General features: G+C 37.2%; 1 protein-coding gene across 1 annotated transcript; it reads right to left on the bottom strand.

Moving 5' to 3' along the window:
- Positions 1-4583: 4583 nt before the first annotated feature.
- On the bottom strand, positions 4584-19032 carry Tsp47F (Tetraspanin 47F). Its single transcript, XM_019044721.2, has 5 exons — positions 17031-19032; positions 14868-15056; positions 13981-14151; positions 12046-12276; positions 4584-6851 (listed from the first exon to the last, which is right to left on the bottom strand). The coding sequence occupies exons 1-5, from the start codon at positions 17130-17132 to the stop codon at positions 6786-6788; spliced, it is 759 nt and encodes a 252-aa protein (XP_018900266.1). The 5' UTR covers positions 17133-19032; the 3' UTR covers positions 4584-6785.
- Positions 19033-20623: the final 1591 nt, after the last annotated feature.

The following is a 20623-nucleotide window of genomic DNA, read 5'->3' as shown; positions in this document are numbered from 1 at the left end:
TTTCCTCGCGAAATTTTCTTCTAAAATCACCCCTTGAAATTTAAAATGTGGCAAAATAATCATCAAAATTTACAATGGGCCTGTTGCAAACTTTTGCTAGAGCAGAATGAAGAGTTGTTTCCTATAGATAATGCCTCAAAAATCACGATGAGCGCATCGGCAAAGTCTGAAATGCACTCATAACTTCACAATCTGCGTAAGAAATTTGCGTTATTTTGAGCTTCCCGCTTCAAAAACGATACTACTGCACAGGCGAACATTTTGTTAGAGGAGTCGCTCCATCGTCGGCAATATTCATCATGGCCGACGCTTGCGCAGTTCCTCGCGTAATTCGAGGAGAGTTCAAGGTCAATTAAGGCGGGCGAGGAAAATATGAACGTAAACACGCCGATTGTTATATGGTTTAATCCTGTTCAAGTGTTATCTCGTCCCATCACACGTGTTTTGGCGGACTGGCGTCGGCCATGATGAGTATTGTCGCCAATGGAACGACTCCTCTAACAAAATGTTCACCTGTACCGTAGTATCGTTTTCGAAGCGGGAAGCTCAAAAAACCGCAAATTTCTTACGCAGATTGTGAAGTTATGAGTGCATTTCAGACTTTGCCGATGCGCTCATCGTGATTTTTGAGGCATTATCTGTAGGAAACAACTCTTAGTTTTGCTCTAGCAAAAGTTTGCAACAGGCCCATTTTAGTAAAAAAATGTCATGGCCGACCTTCCTGTTTGACTCGATCCACCGTACGACGTTGCAAGTTTCCTGCCATACTTTATTTTTCCCCAGATAGTCATCGTAATTTTTGGATAACTTCCTTGATTTTTTCTCCCTGTTGACGAAATATTCTGTATAGATTTAATGAATTCGGCTTGTTTTTCTTTGAAGATTTAAAATCTGGAGCGGAAATTTAAAAACACCGCAATGAAGGTACGCGGTTTCGCTTTTTGACCATCAATATATATGATCAGTATGGGCTGTAATACTCAATGACTGCGAAATTATGTCGACAGAAAATATGTAGGATAGGACTTGAAAGTTGCTCATCATTCAGAGCGTGCGGTATTACATTTACTTCTTAAGCTTTAAGCTCTGTAGGAATTTAAGCTCCTCACGGCTTTCAAAAGATGCATAGGTATATTTGCCTCAATGTAAATGCTTGTCACAGTTCACGTTATCAATTTTTGATGTTAAAAGGAAGGATTTGTCAATGAAGAGGCTTTGGTGATTTTAGTTTTACTTTTATTTACATCTGATTAGTGTGTTTTTTTTGCATACATTTATTTTTTACTGCTCTTATATGATGACTGATGTATAAACATTATGGATGAATGGGTTGACAGTCAATCGTAATCATCAGTTAAAATATTATGTTCAAGAAAAGACAATTGAAATAAGGTTGCATTTTGATTCCAAGACTTTTTAAAGAAAGAGAAAAGTGATTGAAATTTCTTCAAGCATGTCATTTTTACAATTCCATATCAAAGGATCTTATATTTTAAGGGGCTTAACAAACATTTCAAAACTTTGTTTGCTCTTTAATATAATTTTCAGAGTTTCTGTCAAACCTTAAATTATCTTCTTTTGATCCTAGCCTCCTTTACATTAGAGTAAATAAGAACTTCGCTCTGCTCAAAAAACGCGGAAAAAAGACCACTGAAATAATTTTAAAGTCTTCTTATTCGCTCACGCGTACTATAGGGTGTACAAAGTTTTTCTTCTTCTTTTTTTTCTTTGTTATCAAACTAAGAAGCTGGATCGTCAGAATAATTCATAGGTAACGAAAAAAAGACCTCACCAATTACCACACATAATTACATACACATCAAAATTCCAGCATTGCAATTACAACCTATTTATAAGGATGAATTTTAATTTTAGGCAGTCTTATCACAGGTTAGCTGAGTTTTGTAGTTATTAATAATGAATTTGAACTTTGCGATAGTTCATAGAAGTTCAAAAAGTTCCATATTTCTAGAGGTCTTGCTGCGTCATTAAACCACATTAAGCCAGTCAAACATTTTAATGGGAAGGACATACAGGAAACCGGGAGAATCTATGTTACGTAGAAGGAACAAATATATCATGCGGAACTTAATAATAATGGGGAGAAGAAATATCCATATCCGATCTAATATCCTAGCCAACATTATCAAAATCGTAACATTGCGATAAAAAGCTGAAAGTTAGCTGGGGAAAATCGGACTTATCATAACATTAAAGTTTATTTCACAATTTCTTGTTGCGAAAAATTGTGTTACGTCCAGGAAGTGACATTCGTATGATGCGAAGCAAACCTTTAATAGTAGCAACAATAGTTTACTTGTGAATACGTTTTTCTGCTGGCGATAGAATTTCTTGATTTCGTTTTCCATTTTCTTAACAGCATAAATGTTCCGTGTCAGCACTTATTTTTTCGGGCGTGATTTTTAATGCACGAACACAAATGGATCCCTTTGATACATGATTTATCGTCACGAGATGACTCTGGCCAATGTCTTGCAGGCAGCCTACACAGGTAAAATTGTTCAATTTGGAAGTCCTTTGAATTTTTCTAATATTAACGGCTTGAATTTTCACAAGCCCTCTGGCCAATGTTGGGCAATTTCACGGATATCTAGGGTACCCAAGTCTTCTGTGGAGAATGTCCCAATGTTCAGCATTCAGACGTTTATAATAGTCGATATTATCAATTGGTCTGGCAGGAGAAACCCACATCATCGATTCAAAGAGGTTCATGTCGCAAATCAAACAATAACAACATATGATTCAAAGAAGTGTTAAAGCTACCATGTTATTCCTCTAATAATTGCACCTATTCTACACTGAGGCCTCGGTGAATAACATCCGAGGCGCGAAGCTCTCCGGGGGGGAGGGGGGGGGGTTGGACCGCGAAGCGGTTAGGGAATGTATGTACCCTACTATTCCTTTGAGTTTTGTAATATAAGCACAAATTCGCCTGATCTTATAGAATACAAAATATTAAGTTTTCGAGGTCAATTGTTTTACCGAAGGATACACTGTAAAATAAGTTTTGCTCAACTTTTCTGACCAATCAAATTTTTCAAAAATTCTTCAAATTTGTTTAAAAAGACTTGAAGCCACCGCGCATCGGAAGAATTCGGTATAAAAAATCTTTTTTTTTTACTTTCGTTTATTTTTCACGTCTTTTTGAAGTGAATCACACACAAATCTAAAAATTTTCCTCTTACAGAGATATTGCAGGAAAAATGGTGTTGCTAACTGTTGCATTACAGTAAAAAGTATGACGAGAGATTTAGAGATTTGCAAAATTGAGAATCGTTTGTTCCTAGCTTCAACATCGATGTCTGATCTCATCAACTTACGGAACTAATGAATGAGGGCTTGGAGGACAAGGCGCATTTGTGCAGTTTTTGCTATTTCGAGAAATACGTGTTTGAAGTTTCGGAATTACATGGATGCTCATAGCGGAAAGAAAAATTAAACTGACTTTTCGATGCTTAAAAATTGGAATTTGGGAGCAAATCATTCACAGAATATGCATTAAGACTATTTTTACTTGAAATAATTATACTATCTCAATTTTTTCAACAGACAGCTACATACATTTTCCATGCTTTAGTTTACAATATCTTTAAAAACAAGATAGAAATTATTTTTTCACACGGTCATAGACAAAAGCTCTTAAAATTAAATCTCTTACATTATCAATACTAGCTATTTACATTTTAAGTAACAAAATAAAGAGAATCTATGAATTCGTGAAATGGTTTGTTTTGAATGTCTGCGTAGATGATAAGAGCATCTTCATTACTCCTAAACATGCAGTAGTCACTCATTATGAAGTATTTTGTCAACTTTTATGATGAAAGCAAGGAACACAGCCGCATGCGTGAAAATATGTATACATATTTAGAAGAGAGTTAGTTAGACGAGTAAATCTTGAAATTTAAGGTGAATTCCTGGTCGCCGATGTAAATAGCCCAGTTGCTGTTCGTTGCAATAAACTTACTAACTCTCTAAATACATACGAAAAACATATATTTAGGGATCATTAAGAATTTTCTTTTCATAAGTAATAGTGATTTTAGTAAAGTGCCTCGACCTATGACTTATGAGGACGTTTCAAATGTAGAAAGATGAATATTTCCTCATTATTTTGTCAGACTCCAAAAATTCTTCTCTTCGTCTTTTTTTACGAGAAAAGAGAAGATCGAAGGAAAAAAAACAACTCAGATTTCGTTGTTGACGATCATATACCGACCTATTTCTTCTCCTCTATGTTCGTAAGTATGTTTCCTCAGTCTTAAGATCACTGTAGTATCAATAATTCTACATTCAATGATTTTGGCTGTTTGAGAACGATTGCTGCAAACTGTTCATATTTCTTCAAACGGTGTAAAAGTGCAATGAGATTACCTGGTTTCTTGCATTAAGGTGATTGTAAGTCTCGTACCGTCGTAAATCATTTTAGACAATGAAAATAAGATTGATCTTAACACCTGAATGCAAGTAATCGTGCTTACTATCTGTGGTTACGTATCCAGGGAGAAATGGTCGGCTTCCTTATTGCCGACGCCTTGAGGCAACTATCCGTGCTTAAGAAGTGAAGGCGATCTTGATTCTGTATCGCCAACGCCTGCTTACGTATGCCATGCATTCGTGCTCAATAGCTGACCTTCTTGCATAACCTAAAACTTGAAGGCGTTTAGATATTCTCATTACCAATGCCTGGATGCAACTATTCATGGTCAAGGGCTGATCGTAATAAAAAATTTAGGACTTATTTCGCCCTTACAGTAGGTGTTGGTCCCTTTTCGCTAGCAAGACGGTTTTTCTTGCAACCAAGAAAAAGAAGCCACACTATCCCTTCACAAATTCGCTTTTTGAACTTTTTTTTGGGGGGGGGGGGGGAAGGAGGTCAAAAATTTAAAAAAAACATGTCTAATATCATGACGATTTTTGGCTGAAGAGTTTAGGTTTAGGGCAAGGGGTGTGGTCATGCGATTAACTAGACCTTCTGATCTTTGGCACACCTCTCTTCTATGATAGCGCAGCTCACCACAATTAAGTTTGGTTACTTTACCATTTTTGGGGTGCTTTACAGCAACCTTGGTCAAAGGGGTTCCTTGTGGGGTTGAGTTATTTTAATCTCTGTTCTTCTCACGCAAACTTGATCTTCAAAGATCGTCGTCCTCGTTTAAATTCTGTGGAGAAGACCCATACCATAATTTTGGAATATTCAAACATGCATTCATCGCCTTTGAAACATAGGCTTAGATAATAATCCATGTTCAAATCAACAGGCTATAATGAAAAGCAGCATGCCACAAAACCTTGTATGTACATCATGAATTGATTTGAAGTATGTCTGTACATCATGAATTAATTTGAAGTACTTTTGTGGGATATGCCTCATTTTTAGGAGCATCCCTCGTCGATGGGCCTCCCTCATATGAGATTCAGATACGTACTCGGGTATAACGGGCCTCTGCAACCTCATGAGGTTTGCTCGGTGATTAAGACGGTTTTGCCAAGCCTCCGGAGCCGTGATGAACCACCTTCGACTGAATAAAACATAAATTCCTGCAATTTAGATCCATTCTGTGTGCCACCGCGCTAAAGTGAAATGCCGCACAGTGGTTTGAGTCAATTGGAGAGGTCGGACAATAATTTATTCACTCAAACTGCAAATTTCCACGTTTATTTCGTCAAATTTTAAATTATGAGGGGAGCTTCTTAGAGTAAATTCTACGAAAAACCCGGTGGGACCATTTTTAAGACCTCGACAATTCGACATCTTTTGATAACGGAGTTATAAGCTTTTAAAGTTTCCAAATTTTGTCCGACTCCTTCCATGGACTCGATCCACTGTGTGCCGTAGGAATTTAGCCTTCTGGTGTTGCCAAACCTGGGAAACTTGTGATGTTTTTCTTTGAATTTTTTGGAGAGTTTACGTCCTGATTTAATCTAGTTTGTGTGAAAAATTTTAAAAAAAGTAAATACGTAAAGTTTTTATAAATAACATCGTATAGGTGGAATTTGGCAATGTTAAAATGTTTTTACGGCGTTCTTCCTTGGCTTTTCATGCATTCATGCACATGAGATAGAATTTGAGTTTTCAACCTTAAATTTATCAAATACTCCTCTCCTAAGAATCTTTATTGAAGCATCAATACAGTACAAAGAATCAATTTTGAGTTTCATGGGACTGCGATGCAATTTTTTCAGTGAATGGTTACAATTTGATTTTTTGACCGTGGTTCATTATATTTCTTATAAAATAGTACAAATCATCATCGAAAAAGTTTACTTAATCCGTGAAATATACAAAAATCAATTTGATTTCATCTTTTGTTTTTGTCGTTTTCTAATTTGTCTTCGTTTTTTTAAATCAAAATAATTATTTTTCTTCTCATCTATTATATATTTCAGAGTAAACAATTGTGACCTCAAAATTAGTGATAATAATGGTCTGTAGTAAGTGCTGATGAAATAAAGTTACTTTATACATAGTTATCAAATATTTTTCAGTTCTAAGAAATTTATACGTAGAAGACAGTAAAAAATTGTAAGCCTACGAAAAGAAAAATAAGAGTAATACATTATATATTGCTCAGCACGTATACTACATTAAAAAGACTTGTTTTACATTCACTTGTATCTATACCGTATTATTTTGCGAGAAAGATGGATATTAATGGAAATTGATCAGTTCCATTTTTGTAGTTCACACTGGAATCCACATTTAAAGAAGTTGAATAATGTTGATACATGTTTCTGTGACTAGAGTAGTATAATCAAACATCTTACTTGTTGCGATTATCATCTCTGATTGATTTAGCTGCAACGCAAGCTAATATGACGCCAAGTATCTGCAACAAAATAAAAATTAAAATGAGAATGGTTTAAACAAGAATGACCGTCAACTATTCATGTGCATTTTTAAAGGTGATAGTAAGTTTTTCAAAATTTCAGTGTTCAAGCTGCGTTTTGTGCAATCGTTCAAAAAACTCCGTTAGAAATGTCGGTAGTGCTTTTTCAGCTGAAAAGAGAGGAAAGAGCTATTCGTGAGGAAGAGATAGTGCTGACTTTGTAAGAGTCAGCAGAAATTTTTATTAATATTACATAATTTTGGTCATGTTAAAAATAAGTTCAGTAGACGCGTGATTTGCAAGGACGAGGAAAGTTTCAGTTCTCGGCATTTCATTTCCTCCTAACAATCTCAACAATTTTGTCACGGTTTACAGGAATTTATCGAAATGGATCGGTCGCGTCAGTCATAAAATCGTCTTTTGATGATTTCAGATCGTAAGTCTGAATGGTTCCCTTTATAAATTTTACGGTACAGAGGATTTTTTCGGCTCCAGAATATGTTGAGGTCTTTTTCAACAGGGCTTAAGTGAAATTAGAGGTAAGCCTTTATATACGTCAGAAAAACGACAATGTGTGTATGATTGACTGATGAATCCACCAAGGTGGAAGAAACCATGACATGTGCTACCGCGGTGAATGACATCGTGTACATCTTATTTTCTAAAGGAAATGGTTCCATTTCTACCGGACGTAGAAACTGTACATAACATAACTGAACATGTAACTGTACATGTTTTGCTAACATATTTGTTTAAATCTTCAAAACCTAATTCTGTGACTAATTTGGTTCCCGGATTTCCAATTTCATATCTTGAAGTTTAAATTGTCACTCGATAAGCTGATAAAAAGTCTAAGGTGCCTTTTCAAAGTCATAAAAAATGTACAAAAATAAAATGAAAAAATAATAAAATAAAAATCACAAAAAACATTACTTTGTTATTTAAGTACAACTGTTTGAAAACAAGTGCTTTTGATCCGCAGTTATATGAATGATCGAAAAAAGAGGGGGGATTATTTTTTAAAATCATAGAAATTTTCACTTCATCGCTAGGTCCTAAAATGTTCTGTTAATCGTTTGGAACTAGAGCAATTAGTCCCATTATTTATCCACTATTTCATCTCGGAACAAAGCAATTTTCGTTTTTACAATTTCTTTCTTCTCACATAATACTTGTAAACATTGTATGACTGGCTCAAAAAAAATTACTGAGGTGCTCCTTTATCAATGTCAAATATGCAGGTAACGAAAAATTCACTTGTCTTCGAAGAGTAATAAAATGCATTAAAAAAAGAAGCAAGAGCAAGGAGAATATCCCGCCGATGCAGGCAGAAACCTCCCTTAGTTGAGTGTTTTGTGCCCACCTAGACCCCCCTTGATGAGATATACTTTTGCCCCCCCCCCCCCCTTCGAAAAGATCCCAGTGCCGCTCATGGACATATGGAGCTTCGTTTAGGAATGAGATCAGTCTTGCTACAGATGTGCAACTGATTCTATCTCGAAGAACAGTCACACGAAATAAGCCAATCGATTGCACTGCTATCACGGAAATCGATCTCTAGTGCGTAAACCAGCAAATGTGATTGCATGAACCTGGCTTGAGTCTCAAGTAGCTTTCGGTCCAGCTTAATTGTAAAATTATTCGTGTCACTTCATATGCCGAACAGTCTGTGGTGATTCAATCAAACAATCTGAACTCAATTTAGAGAGGTCATAAGCGGTGGCAGACTTCGGCTCGGTATAATTGGCATGCAACTTACAGTCAAATGTTTTGGGGTTGACTGGTCCAAGAGCATGTTCACTTTTGGGCACATTTATTGGTTGAGGATTGGGACCTAGGACACTTCAGTTTTTCGATAAATTGGATTGACAGAATATTTATTTGTTTTTCTTAAAAGATGTGGGTACTTCATTGCATCGTAAACGATTCCAAAACAGCTTTAGGGAGTTTGATTTGCTATCATATTATGATACATAAGAAAGGAAAATTTGGATAGAAACTTATAAGACTTGTATTTTCTATCTAGGACATTATAGTTATCTGGTCAAAATCATTGATTGCTTGGACAAAAAACTTCACGGAAAAAAATTTACTGAAGGAACATCGTGCATGCGGGTGTTAAATCTGCGCGACAAATCTTGAATGGTGTTATGGACACGTCGGATTAGGGCCGGATTAAGGGGGTGGCCACATGGGACGCGGCCTATGGCGGCAAAATGTAGGGGGTGGCAAATTTTGCAATCTTTATTAATGTAGCTATCAAAAAAAAAGAAGGAAAAATCGGATCCAAAAAATAAATTACAAACGAGAAAAGGCGATAAAATCTCTCATTTACTGAGAGTAAATGTATAGTAATTTCTAATTTTGTCGTCTTTCGGTGATTAAAGAGACAACACCTTTAGTTAGTCGAGTTAAGAGAGAGACCAAACACGCAATTTGACCTTGAGCGGAGGGGCGCAGAAGGCAATGATGACGAGGGCTGAGATGAAAAGGCGCGGCGGTCGGCATGAAACGCATAGCGCCTACAAGACTGGATGAATACTTCACGCATTGCGTTAAACATTGCGGTCAGCAGCGGTCGGCGAGAAACGCATAGCGCCTACAAGACTGCATGAATACTTCACGCATTGCGCCAAACACAGTGCGGTCGGCGCGGCGCAGCGACGGAAGTTAAAATTATTAAACCACATTTATGTTTGTTCTTTCATTATATTTTCGTTCGTTTGTTATAAATGGAAGGCCTTGTCCAAGCAGGGATGGGTTTACGGAACTTAACTTTCGCGTAAAGTTCCGTGAACTTTTGTTAGTGTTGACGGGGCTTTCACAAAAAATGTGCCCAACACGACTAAACGCGTCTCATACACCCCTCTCCCACCGGCGGAAAAATACAGGCGGCCCATGGGCGGCAAGTAGGTAAATCCGGCCCTGCTTTGGATGTTAAAGTAACATCTTATAGCTGCGTTGAATTAACGACCGTTACGTTCATATCAACGCTCAGAGTCGTCGCGCAGATTTTTAACATCCAGGATGTTACTTTCGCAACTTTTTTTCCGTGTTTGATGGGCCATACTTTAAGAAAAAAGGTTCGGGCGCATAAGGACTGATAGGGATTCATATTGCAAACCGAATTTTATCGGTTCAGGTATCCAAATTTTTCAGTAACAGGGACCGAATTCTGGTAAGTTAAACCGAAGTTCGGTTTCTGTGAAATCTACAATTACCTGAACCAAAAAAGTTCGATATTTAATGAGGCCCGAACTTTTTTCTTTTTCTGCTTTATCTTTGTGTGTGTATATTAATATTCGTTTAATAGAATCGAGTTAAAAATGGTCTGCTGATCGAAGATAAGTATAAAAATATCCATCGTCATTTATTACATATTTTTCTATCCATATTTTGATTAAGACTATGCATGTTTATTTAGGCCACGTTTACTCCGTGAATAAAATAACTGGTAGCGAGCGTTCGCTGAAACACGAGTTCCCACCTCTTGTTGATTGATTCGCAATTGTGAATGTTCGTCTGTTACAACAGTAACTTCCCTACATGCTTCCTTTGAGTAGATAATAATTTCTTTCATTTTGTTATAATTGAGGGCTTTTTTTACTACACAAACAGACTCAATAAGTTATGCTCAGTAAATGTCCTACAAATGGACTGCATTTTGCAATATGGAACTATAAATTCTGGCTCATCTGAAAAAACACTTGTGTGCACAGGGAAACTAACGGCACATACGTTGTTTTTAAACAGGGCTAGCATTCATAGTTCCTAATTGCAAAATGTAGTCCAAATAGAATACCTACATACGTTATGACATTACGTAACTTAAGAAAAGCAAGCGAATAAGAAATACTATTTTCCTACAACCAGATTCGACGGATATTTTTTGCGTCATTTGTTTCATTTCATAAGATACACGAAATATTTTAGATCTATGATTTTTATGTCGAAGACACCTTTTCTGTAAGATGATAGGCTAATTTTTGTAAAAATGAGAAGGATGTTAGGATCTCGCTTATCCACACCGTGAACATATGTATCTCAAAGCTCTAAATATTCAACTTGTGCGCATATTTGCGTAATTAATTGAGACCCTTGTTTTCAAAAATTAAATTCGGGTTTTCTACGTACAGTAGATAATACGCCGTTATTTAAATTTACCAGCCGCGTTGGACTTAAAAGCCTGGTTCCATCTAATATTGGAATTATATTTACGGGGTGTATCTTTGATATACCTCTGGCGATCAAAATTTAAAACGCCCTTTGTGAGGCAAAACTTTATTTGTTCTTCAACGGGGACATCAGTAATGGCATTTTCTTAGTGTGCGCACTTTTCATGCCAAAAGGAAACAATTAAACGAAAGAGAGCACTTCGAAATTCATTACCTACTATCCGCTTTTTACAGCCTTTAAGTATGCATATCTTGTCCTAGATATTACTAAAGATCTACCGAGTTGATATCCCTTGCTTTCGCAGCAGTTTGCAAAAAAATAATCTCCAGATAAGCCCGCAAGATAAGTATTCAAATATTCAAATAATTATTATGTACCAATATTTTTTTATCACCACGAAGCAGCCCTAAGTGGTGGAGAATTGGGTCAAGTGAAAATGACGGTGAGGGAGACGGGAGAATTGGAGTAATAAATAGTGATTGTCACTTGAAAGTCCTCGCAAAGTTCTCTGTAAAACCCGCAGCGAACAATAAAAAAGTCAACGCCGATGTCCCATTATATGATTCGGTTCGCTTTGATTTCGGGGGAAAAATGGATTGCTGATTCAACAATTAAATTGTTAAAAAAATATGTCCGACATGTTTCAAATGTACATTTCACAATAGTGGAAAGCTAATTTAAGCACGGTGGTGGATGAATTAGCATTTTTCCATTGTAAAATCTACTTTGAAACATGTCGGACACTTTTTTGAACCACAAACTTGTTAAATCAGCAATTTCATTTTTTCTGTGTCGAAGGGGTTCGAGAGATGAGGTGTCTTACCTCAATGAGTACGAGGCCTAACCTGAGTCGTATGATCCAGGTAATAAATAGTGATTATCCCTTGAAAGTCCTTACAGAGTTCTCTGTAAAACCCGTAGTAAATAGTAAAAAAAGTCAAAGCCGATGCCTCATTTGATAATCAAAATGATTTTATGGGGTTTGATTTTAAGGGGTTCGAGAGATGAGGTGTCTTACCTCAATGAGTACGAGGCCTAAACCGAGTCCTATAATCCAGTTGGAATGGATTCGAACCGATTGCTGTAGTTTGGCATAACAACCGATTTGGTAGACGATCCGATCGTCGAAAGTGTTGCGACAAAGGGCGTTGACATTGTCAGGCGCCCCTCGACAACAAGAAGCCGGAACTTGGTTTTCAGTGAACACTTGCGCCCAGTCTCTCGGACCGTCAACCCCACAACACTCCAGCTGAAACAGAAAAACGATAAACATATGCTAATTTAGTAAAAATCATTATATCATTAAGAAGAACGGCTCTATCTATATATAGGAGCCTTTGAAAAAATCCATATCGACGGTGAAACTACGAGACCATGTATCTCGTTAGCGGTGTTTTAAATTATCCGCTTCCATTTTATTTTTTGAAGGAGAAAAAATCAATTTAATTTCTCGAAAATTTCACGGTGTTTTCTTTGCACAGAGAAGAAAAAATACAGAAATTTTGAGGAACTGACGTTGAGGGTTTAATTAATAAAGTATGACAGGAAGTCTACAAAGTCACAAATCGAGATACGTGATCTGGTAATTTCACCGTAGATATCTCTTGAGACACCATAATGGACGATACGTCTTCCTGTCATATTGCATTTTCTACTCGGAAAACTACATTTCTTGAAAACTTCGGTCATTTCTTTTCTCCGCGCGAGGAGTATTCTGTAAAAATTTTAAGCTAGGTTGTTGGTTCGATCGCTTTTTTCAAAATATAAAAGCGGAGATTGCGAAACACCGCAACAAATATTCGTATTTTCCAGTTTCACCGTCGACTTGCGGAAGTGGGATGATGATTTCCCTCTAGATCTGAAGCCCCAACTCTCAATGGACTTTGCGAAAAAATTTGTGCTTCCACTTTGGAAAAGTGTCAATTAGACTAGCAATGTGTGTAGGTATAATACACAATGGACCACTAGACAAGGTACGAATTTAAGCGATCTGATACATGTTTCTTAACCAGAATTTCACGTAGAAAACGATTCACACAACGAAAATTACGGAAACCAACTCCTAACGAAGATATTAACGTTTTTATTTCACATTGGTTACGAGGAATTTGAACTGCCCGCTCACAAGAAACTCAAAACTCTACGTAAGTCAAATCGCCCACTACAACGGTTTCAGCAAGCTTCTCAATCGAGCAATGTTCATTTCCCATCATGTGTTGTTCAAACTATTAGCAATTTGCTATAACTGAGCCAAAGCGTCAAGATTGAGGTTGCCAGATTTTTATATCCCAGCGACTGTCATGATAACGTTTTGCGCGCGATGTGAATCACGTAGAGCATTGAGTTTTCATGAGCGGGTGGTTTGAATTCACGCATTAAGAATCATTAAATATCTTCGTAAGGAGTTAATTTCGGTAATTTTCGTTGTGCGCGTCGTATTCTACGTAAAAGTTTAATTAAGAAACATGTATCAGAATGCTGAAATTCGTACCTTATCTAGTGGTCCATTGGACGTGTTTATGCTAAAAGAAACTAGGTAAGTGCAAATGCGCAGCATAGTTCCTTTTAGCAGAAATACGTTCAATTAAAGTCTCAAGAACCAACTCTCTTGTGAGCTTTTAATGTGAGCAGGTGACATTGATCAAAAGGAGGACGAATTTCGCCATTTTTTCCCCCGCATCTAATTCATTGATTGGAAGTTATTCTGGGCATATGTGTCGGTTTTCTTCGCATAGAGACTTATTTAGAAGTAATTGCGTTACAGTTTGTAGGTGCAATGAATTTATCCGGCGCAGGTACCAACTTTACGCATACTTTTGCCGAAGTGATTTGTATAAGTAACGATTTTCAGTAAGGATGGAATACATAAATTTATGACATGTAAAAATAGCTCAATTTTCGTAGAGAAATATGACTGCCTTTGGAGAGGAAGCTCAGTTGATTATGTACTTACTTTCCTTTGCGCCGCGTCCCAAGATTGGCCGTCCAGATTGGTGAACGAATAGTTGCCTAGCGAGTATTTTAAGGCGCTCCTCATCGAGTTGCTGAAATCATCTTTTGCTATGATGGCTATCGCTCCGGCGAGAATTTGAATAATGATAAGCGATAGAAGGATCGCAGCAAACTACAGAGAAAACATAAAGCCTGGAATCGTAAAAAAGTAAACCAAATTATAGAGTTGAGCAGCAACACATTTTGCTAACTTATGAGCCAGTTACACGTTTAATGTGTTGAGATTTAATACCACATTAAAATGATGTAAAATTGTAAGAAAAAAGTTCGTTTGAATGACAATTTGGAGGACAAAGCCCATAAGTGCAGTTTCTGCTATTTGAAGAAATACGTGTATTAAGTTTCAAAATTACATGGAGCTTAATGTCAGAGAGGAAATTTAAACTCACTTTTTGATTCTTCAAAGTTGGAATTTAGTTGTGAATTTTTCACAGAATATTCTTTCAAACTAGTTTTAGTTGAGTTCATGAATATCTCAATTTTTTCAAAAACTGCACTCATGCTCTTTTTCCTCCAAGCCGCTTAATGGTGAAACCCGGAAGAGCTCTATCTCGGTTTCAGACTTGGCAAAATTTTCTCCGATAGAAATAGAGCTTTAATTTTTAATTTTTCTGCTAGAAGACGTTTTAGTAGTTTCTTTTAAAAAACGGAACACCGTGATCAATCTACTATACCTCTGCTTTGAATGGCAGCGCGCGCTGTTGATTGGATATGTACTTCCCCTCCCCTCAAGAAACCCAATTTATTTTGTCTTGAAATCGAAGTGCGATTTTTTTGTTTCAAGTTTGATCATAAGACTGTGCTTGAAGTTGGAAAAGGCAGACTTACGGATGTGAGCATACAGTGACTTCTTGCTAGCACGCCGCAACATCCCAGGAAGGCGACAAAGAATGTGAGTATGCCAATTACAAGAATGATGATGGGTGGAAGAAGAACTTTGGTGTCTAAGAAGTGACTGCTTGGCCATAGATCAGCCAAAGCGATGGCACCAGCAATGACCAGTATCAGTCCGCAGATCTGTGGGTAATTTTAAGTAATGAACTGTCGAGACACAAAATGGGTTTATTTTTGCACAAATTTGCCATCACCCAATATTTTAGAAATTATTTGTAAAAGACGAATTAGGTGTAATCTTTGGACGAGGCGAGGCAAAGAGGCTTCCAGCATGATCTTGAGACATCTTTGAATGATTTGTGATGATGAGTGACTGTGCAATAACAACACATTCTGAGAGACATTTTATAGCCTCGCCCAGGGATTTGAAATGCCTGTATGTAGCTGATTTTTTCCTATATTTACTTGATGAATGTATAGTACTATACAGTTTCAAAATCTGTGGATGATGTAATTTTTGACTATGCCGCGCGCACTGAAAGTCATATTCCAGTAAGTTTTAATAGCTTCATAGTTCATTATGTGGAGAAACACTTTTTTTAGGAGAAGATTTTTTATCATTCATCTTAAAGTTATCAGGATCTTTGGTTAAGAAAAATTTCTGGAAAAGATAGAAAACCGTCTCTCAAGTGAAGACTTGAAAGTTTAACGAGGCTTAGTTGTATTGCATTTTTGTAAATTTTCTTTTGGAATGTTTTGAGAATTTGTTTAAACAGTTGACAATAATTCCCTGAACGGTTCGATGTTAAATATGCACTAATCAATGATTTTTTTTTTTAATACTCAATAAGTACTTTTGGAGTCCTGTTTTGAAGATAAATTTGTGTGGCTACGTTGCCGCGTTTTAGAGGTAAAATCAGCGAGCACTTTTAGTAGAACAAAAAATTAAAAGTAAACGTGACAAACGCAAAAGAAAACAGGCAACCATGCTCATCTAAAGCGTGCATACACCGAGGTTTATTCAATGAAATAATAACTGACATCCCATTTTGTCCCTGCAAGTGCCGTAGTTGATAGCTCTCCACACTTAATCTAACTTCGTCTTTAACCCTTGCAACACGACCTCTATACTAGTTTTATCCGATGATAAGTCAACATATGCATGATGCGTAGTTAACACATTATACACGCTGATTGCATGTAGGTGCCTAAATTGCATTCCAAGTAGCATAGGATGAATGCATTTTTTACGGTGAACTGAAGGTTAAATGGCGCATATAAATACATTTAAGTGCCTTTTAGGTATACTTTTAGTCAATTCATCATCGAAGGACTGCGTGAAAAATCACGAGAGTATATCGTCACTTTCCGGTCAAAGTATCACATGCGCCTTGCGAAGTTGAAAATTTCCGCAGTCATTTTATTTTTTTACAGAGGAAATTTTGGTTGAATCTGTTTGAAAATTTCACTGAATTCTACCGACAGCTCAAAGAAAATATATTAAAATTTTTGGACAGCTTCGTCAAAAAATTTCTCTATAAAAAACTAAAATGGCGGTGGAAGTTTTTAAACTTCGCATGGAGCTTGGCTGGAAGATGACTATACCACGATGCCTGCGCTCCAAAAAAAGTGTTCAATTCAGTTGCCACGTTTCACAATTTCCGTCAAAAAAGTCGGAAATTTTTGAGGTTTTTTTTTATTTCTAACTTATTTATATATTTTACCCATTTTTTAAACCACAAATCAGAATCAGCTAACTACATTACCCGTTGTCTAATTTCCTTATTTTACGCATGTTGCCGTAGAGCTGTTTTAGTACTTTCTTTTTAAGCGAGGAGAATTCACAGAAAGTATCAAAGCGTCACATTGTTTGGTAACCGTAAAATAAATGAAGCGTGAGAGGAAATCAGGCAATTAATCATTTAGTGAGGCTGATTCTATTTGAAGTGCATCCAGAGTACATCAGACTTTCCATGAGAAGTCCTATTTTAGTTCGTGTAATAGGTTTGCACCACAAGAGTTTCATTTTTTTTCTTTTTTTTTCTTTTTCTTTTTTAAGGCGCTTATTGCATAAAATTATGAAGAAGCGTCACAAATGCCGCAAAAAATGTGTGCGTGGAATGTGAAAATATAAGGCAAAAAAGTAATGAAACTTACCGCTAAAAGAAAATTGAACAGAAAGACCAAATATTTAACGATGCCGTCGCCACAGCTTCTGAACTGATCAGATAACTTGTTTAGCCAATCCTCCTCACCCATATTATCCTTATAATCGGATCGGTTATCACCGGACTCTCTCCTATGGTCTGGTTTCTTGATGAAAATGAAATTATGGCTTTCGGGATGAATTTTGAACAGGATGAAATTGACCCTAGGGTCAATACGGAACTAAGTAATAAAAGTAAATCTATTCCGACCGTGTGGAAAGTATAATTTTCTGTATTCTTTACTTCCTCTCAAGATAGGTTAAAGGCCCTGTAATAAAAAAGCCTTTAATCGTAAAACTTTTGATTTTGTTTTGCGTTGATCATGTACCTATTAGAAATAGAACGACTCGAAAAAATAAAAAGAATTTTCTTCCTCGAAGTCTTGAGTCATAACACATTTTTCCACCTCTCTGTGCAAGCTGTTCTGTCTAAGATTCGCAGAACATTCCTTAGATGTAATTGTAGAATTGTTCGAAAAACGTTGCCAATTTCGATGATTTCTTCACTGAGATGAGTATATCACTGATTAATCCAACGAAGAAACAGTCTCCTTCAAGCACAAATTAATATTCAAAGGCGTGATTGAAAAAGTTGAAACAGTCGCCGATATGAAAAATAGCCCTTTTTCGAGATTTTTTTGAGTATTCGGAATCACGCACTCAAAACAAAAGAGCGTATCAAGAAGCCTTGAAAGTTGCACAGTTTATCCTTTAGAAGTATCACTCAATAGCAATGAATTCCACGTTGAGGTTCAGTCCGAAGTCTCGCGCGAAACGACGCCTTAGAGATCCCGCAACGCAACCCGCCGGACGGAAGAGCGACGGAGCCAAGTAACCAGTCTACGGGCCGAAACTCTCTGAAGAGTCGGAAACCCTTGGTGAGTCCGTTGACACCGCGGGTTCAGTCGGGGTTCAATCCCTACCCAATCTAACTAGCCACCACCGACAATGGGAACCATGGTTACAAAGTGTGTAAACATCTTCCGGCCATCCCTCGCATTCTTGGACTCTCGCCCCCGGGCCTGATGACTAAAAAAAATCGTCGATTTATCATACTGAGACGGGGCATTGCTTTGACGAACCGTAGGTTATTGTGGGGACTGTCGCGGGTCTTGAATGGAAATTGCATGCTCAAGAGTGAACTTGAAAAATAGTGGAAGGTCAAGACTGCGATTTTTCAATGGACCCTCTGTGGGTGTCGTGTAAAGCTTCTCAATGTCCTCAGAGCGGCGGGCTGATTATTGAAATCGATAGACAAAGATGACGATGGGAATATGAAGCGATTCAATTGGTTGAAAGGGGTGGTTATTTTAGACTAAAGTAGGAAATGATAGACTATTTACAGGATCTCTCAGTTAGTCTATTACCTCTTTTATCCGTCGCAACATCCGTTTCCACCCATAGGATGGCTATTGGGTTCTTCAATCTATCTTGTTTGTCTATCACTTGTCTATCACTTGTTTATCATTTTCAATTATTAGCTCGCCGTCGAGATACTAAAAGAGAGTGGCAGTGACCAAAGTTTCAAGATAGAAATTTCTTCAAAATTCAGTCAGTCTAATTTAAATAACCGAATAATTCCGCTACAATGGAGAATAATTTAACTCATTTTTTTTAAAAAAAAGAGAGAGAATTAATAGAGAGAACTGCAAGTTTGCCTAATATCCTGAAAGACAGCAGTATCGTATCATTTCACAGACGAAAGAGCGTAAGTCCATTCCAAGGTTTAAAGAATTTATTCAAACGATTCAATTTTTCACAACTTGACCGCGCGATTTCTATTAAACATTTTGCCGAATTTTTTGTGTAATCAGATAAAAAATCAGTGAAATTGTTAGTTGATGGTGCTTAACAATTCCCTCGTAAAAATACAATTGATTGGTGCAAATTTCGCGACTTTGAAATGGTACGCTTTCCGTCTGGATAGTGACGTCCAATTGTTGTTTGCAAAAAGGGCACACTGAGAAAAAACTATGGTTTATAAACCTATTAGAGGTAAATATGGAACACCTATAATAGTCGTAAATAAACTAATGATTCTCGGTCTGTGAACCATACTAAGGTCTCTGTACCTAATGAGGTACAGGTACCATAACTAAGGTATATGTGCTATTATTATATGTAGAGGTACTACTATTAGTGGTGTTCCATATTTACCTCTAATAGGTTTATAAGCCATAGTTTTTTCTCAGTGCACCTCTTTGTGCCACCTTTTATCATTATTTTTATTTGTCAATGATGTAATCACGGAACGATGGAAAAGATACATATAAAACATTCTGCTGTCTTTTCCATGATTGCAAAAATATAGTTCTCCTTTTCATAGTTGGGGGCATCGTTGATTCTTAATAACCCGCACAAGCTCTACAGGAAAAAAAAAAAAAAAAAAAAAAAAAAAAAAAAAAAAAAAATTAGCGCTGAGCCCTAACACTTTAGGTAAAACAGCGCCGAACGAAAGGCAGTTATGCTGAGTCCCGCAGCTTCAGGGTTCAGTCCTACTGCCTTTAGTCGGCGCTATTTTACCTAAATTGTTGGGGCTCAGCGTAAAGTTATTTTTTCGCAAAAGCGTCTTTTGGATGATTATGGACAATTTCACAGAAAATTCTCTGAAAATTTAAAAAGACAGAACTCAAAAGCTTTCAAGGGAATTCGTATTGAAGTGGAGAAAATTTGGCAAGGCTAGAGTTTTCATACGGATTTTCCCTTAACGAATCAGAATGGAAATTCGAGGATAGGACATGACAATGATTTCGGTAATTTGATTTTCGAAAAGTCGAAAAATAAGAACCACCCTTTTGCGCGTACACCACGCTGCAGCATAGTGAAAGTACAAAATATAAAAGAAAAAAATTAACGTGCCATGGAAATCACTAAAGCCGACACGGAGCCACCTTAATATTCAAAAAATACGCATTTTATTTTCCAGTAATACATATCCCCCTCCCCCATCAATTGAAATGAGAATAAACCATGCAGAGCGTGTAAACATTTGAGTTGAAAAACGCTGACTCCGCGAGTTTAAATATTAGAACCTAATACAGAGCGGAGTGGCGTGTTAGCAGCGCGAAGCGCGCACTCCCCCCCCCCCCCCCCCCATCAATTTAAATAAGGATAATTAATTTAGAGTGTGCAAACATTTCAAAATCATGAGTTGAAAAACGCGGACTCCACGAGTTTAAAAATTAGAGCTAAACACAGAGCAGAGCGGTGTGCTGCCAGCGCGACACGCGCATTGGCGCCTACAAACCTAACAGGGATACTTCACGCATTGCGCAACGCTTGAAGTATCCCTGTTAGGTTTGTAGGCGCCAATGCGCGTGTCGCGCTGGTCGCCCTCGCCTGCCGCGCCTCCTCGGCGCTTCAAGTAACTATTTTGCAACAGAGGTGTTGCACAGTATCATACTAAATTGAAAGCGCTCCAACTTATTAAGAATGTCAGGCACCATTCAAGAGTACGGAGCTTTCCTCGCAAACTAAATCAAGATACTCCACAAAAACAGAGTGATACTCCAAAAACTCACCAAGTCCTAGCATCCGTATTTAA

This window comes from Bemisia tabaci, chromosome 8 (assembly GCF_918797505.1).
Source record: "Bemisia tabaci chromosome 8, PGI_BMITA_v3".
Lineage (NCBI taxonomy): Eukaryota > Metazoa > Arthropoda > Insecta > Hemiptera > Aleyrodidae > Bemisia > Bemisia tabaci.
The sequence above is the reverse complement of the archived record's forward strand: the minus strand, read 5'-3'. Positions and strand labels throughout refer to the sequence as shown.

What these genes read in the sequence shown, in the direction of transcription:
- Tsp47F (XM_019044721.2), bottom strand. Translation starts at nt 17,132, where the DNA reads ATGGGTGAGGAGGATTGGCTAAACAAGTTATCTGATCAGTTCAGAAGC. An exon ending in GTCACTGTATGCTCACATCC is followed by an intron (nt 14,152 to 14,867) that starts GTAAGTCTGCCT and finishes TTTTCTCTGTAG; the next exon opens with TTTGCTGCGATCCTTCTATC. An exon ending in TAGGCCTCGTACTCATTGAG is followed by an intron (nt 6,852 to 12,045) that starts GTAAGACACCTC and finishes ATTTTGTTGCAG; the next exon opens with ATACTTGGCGTCATATTAGC.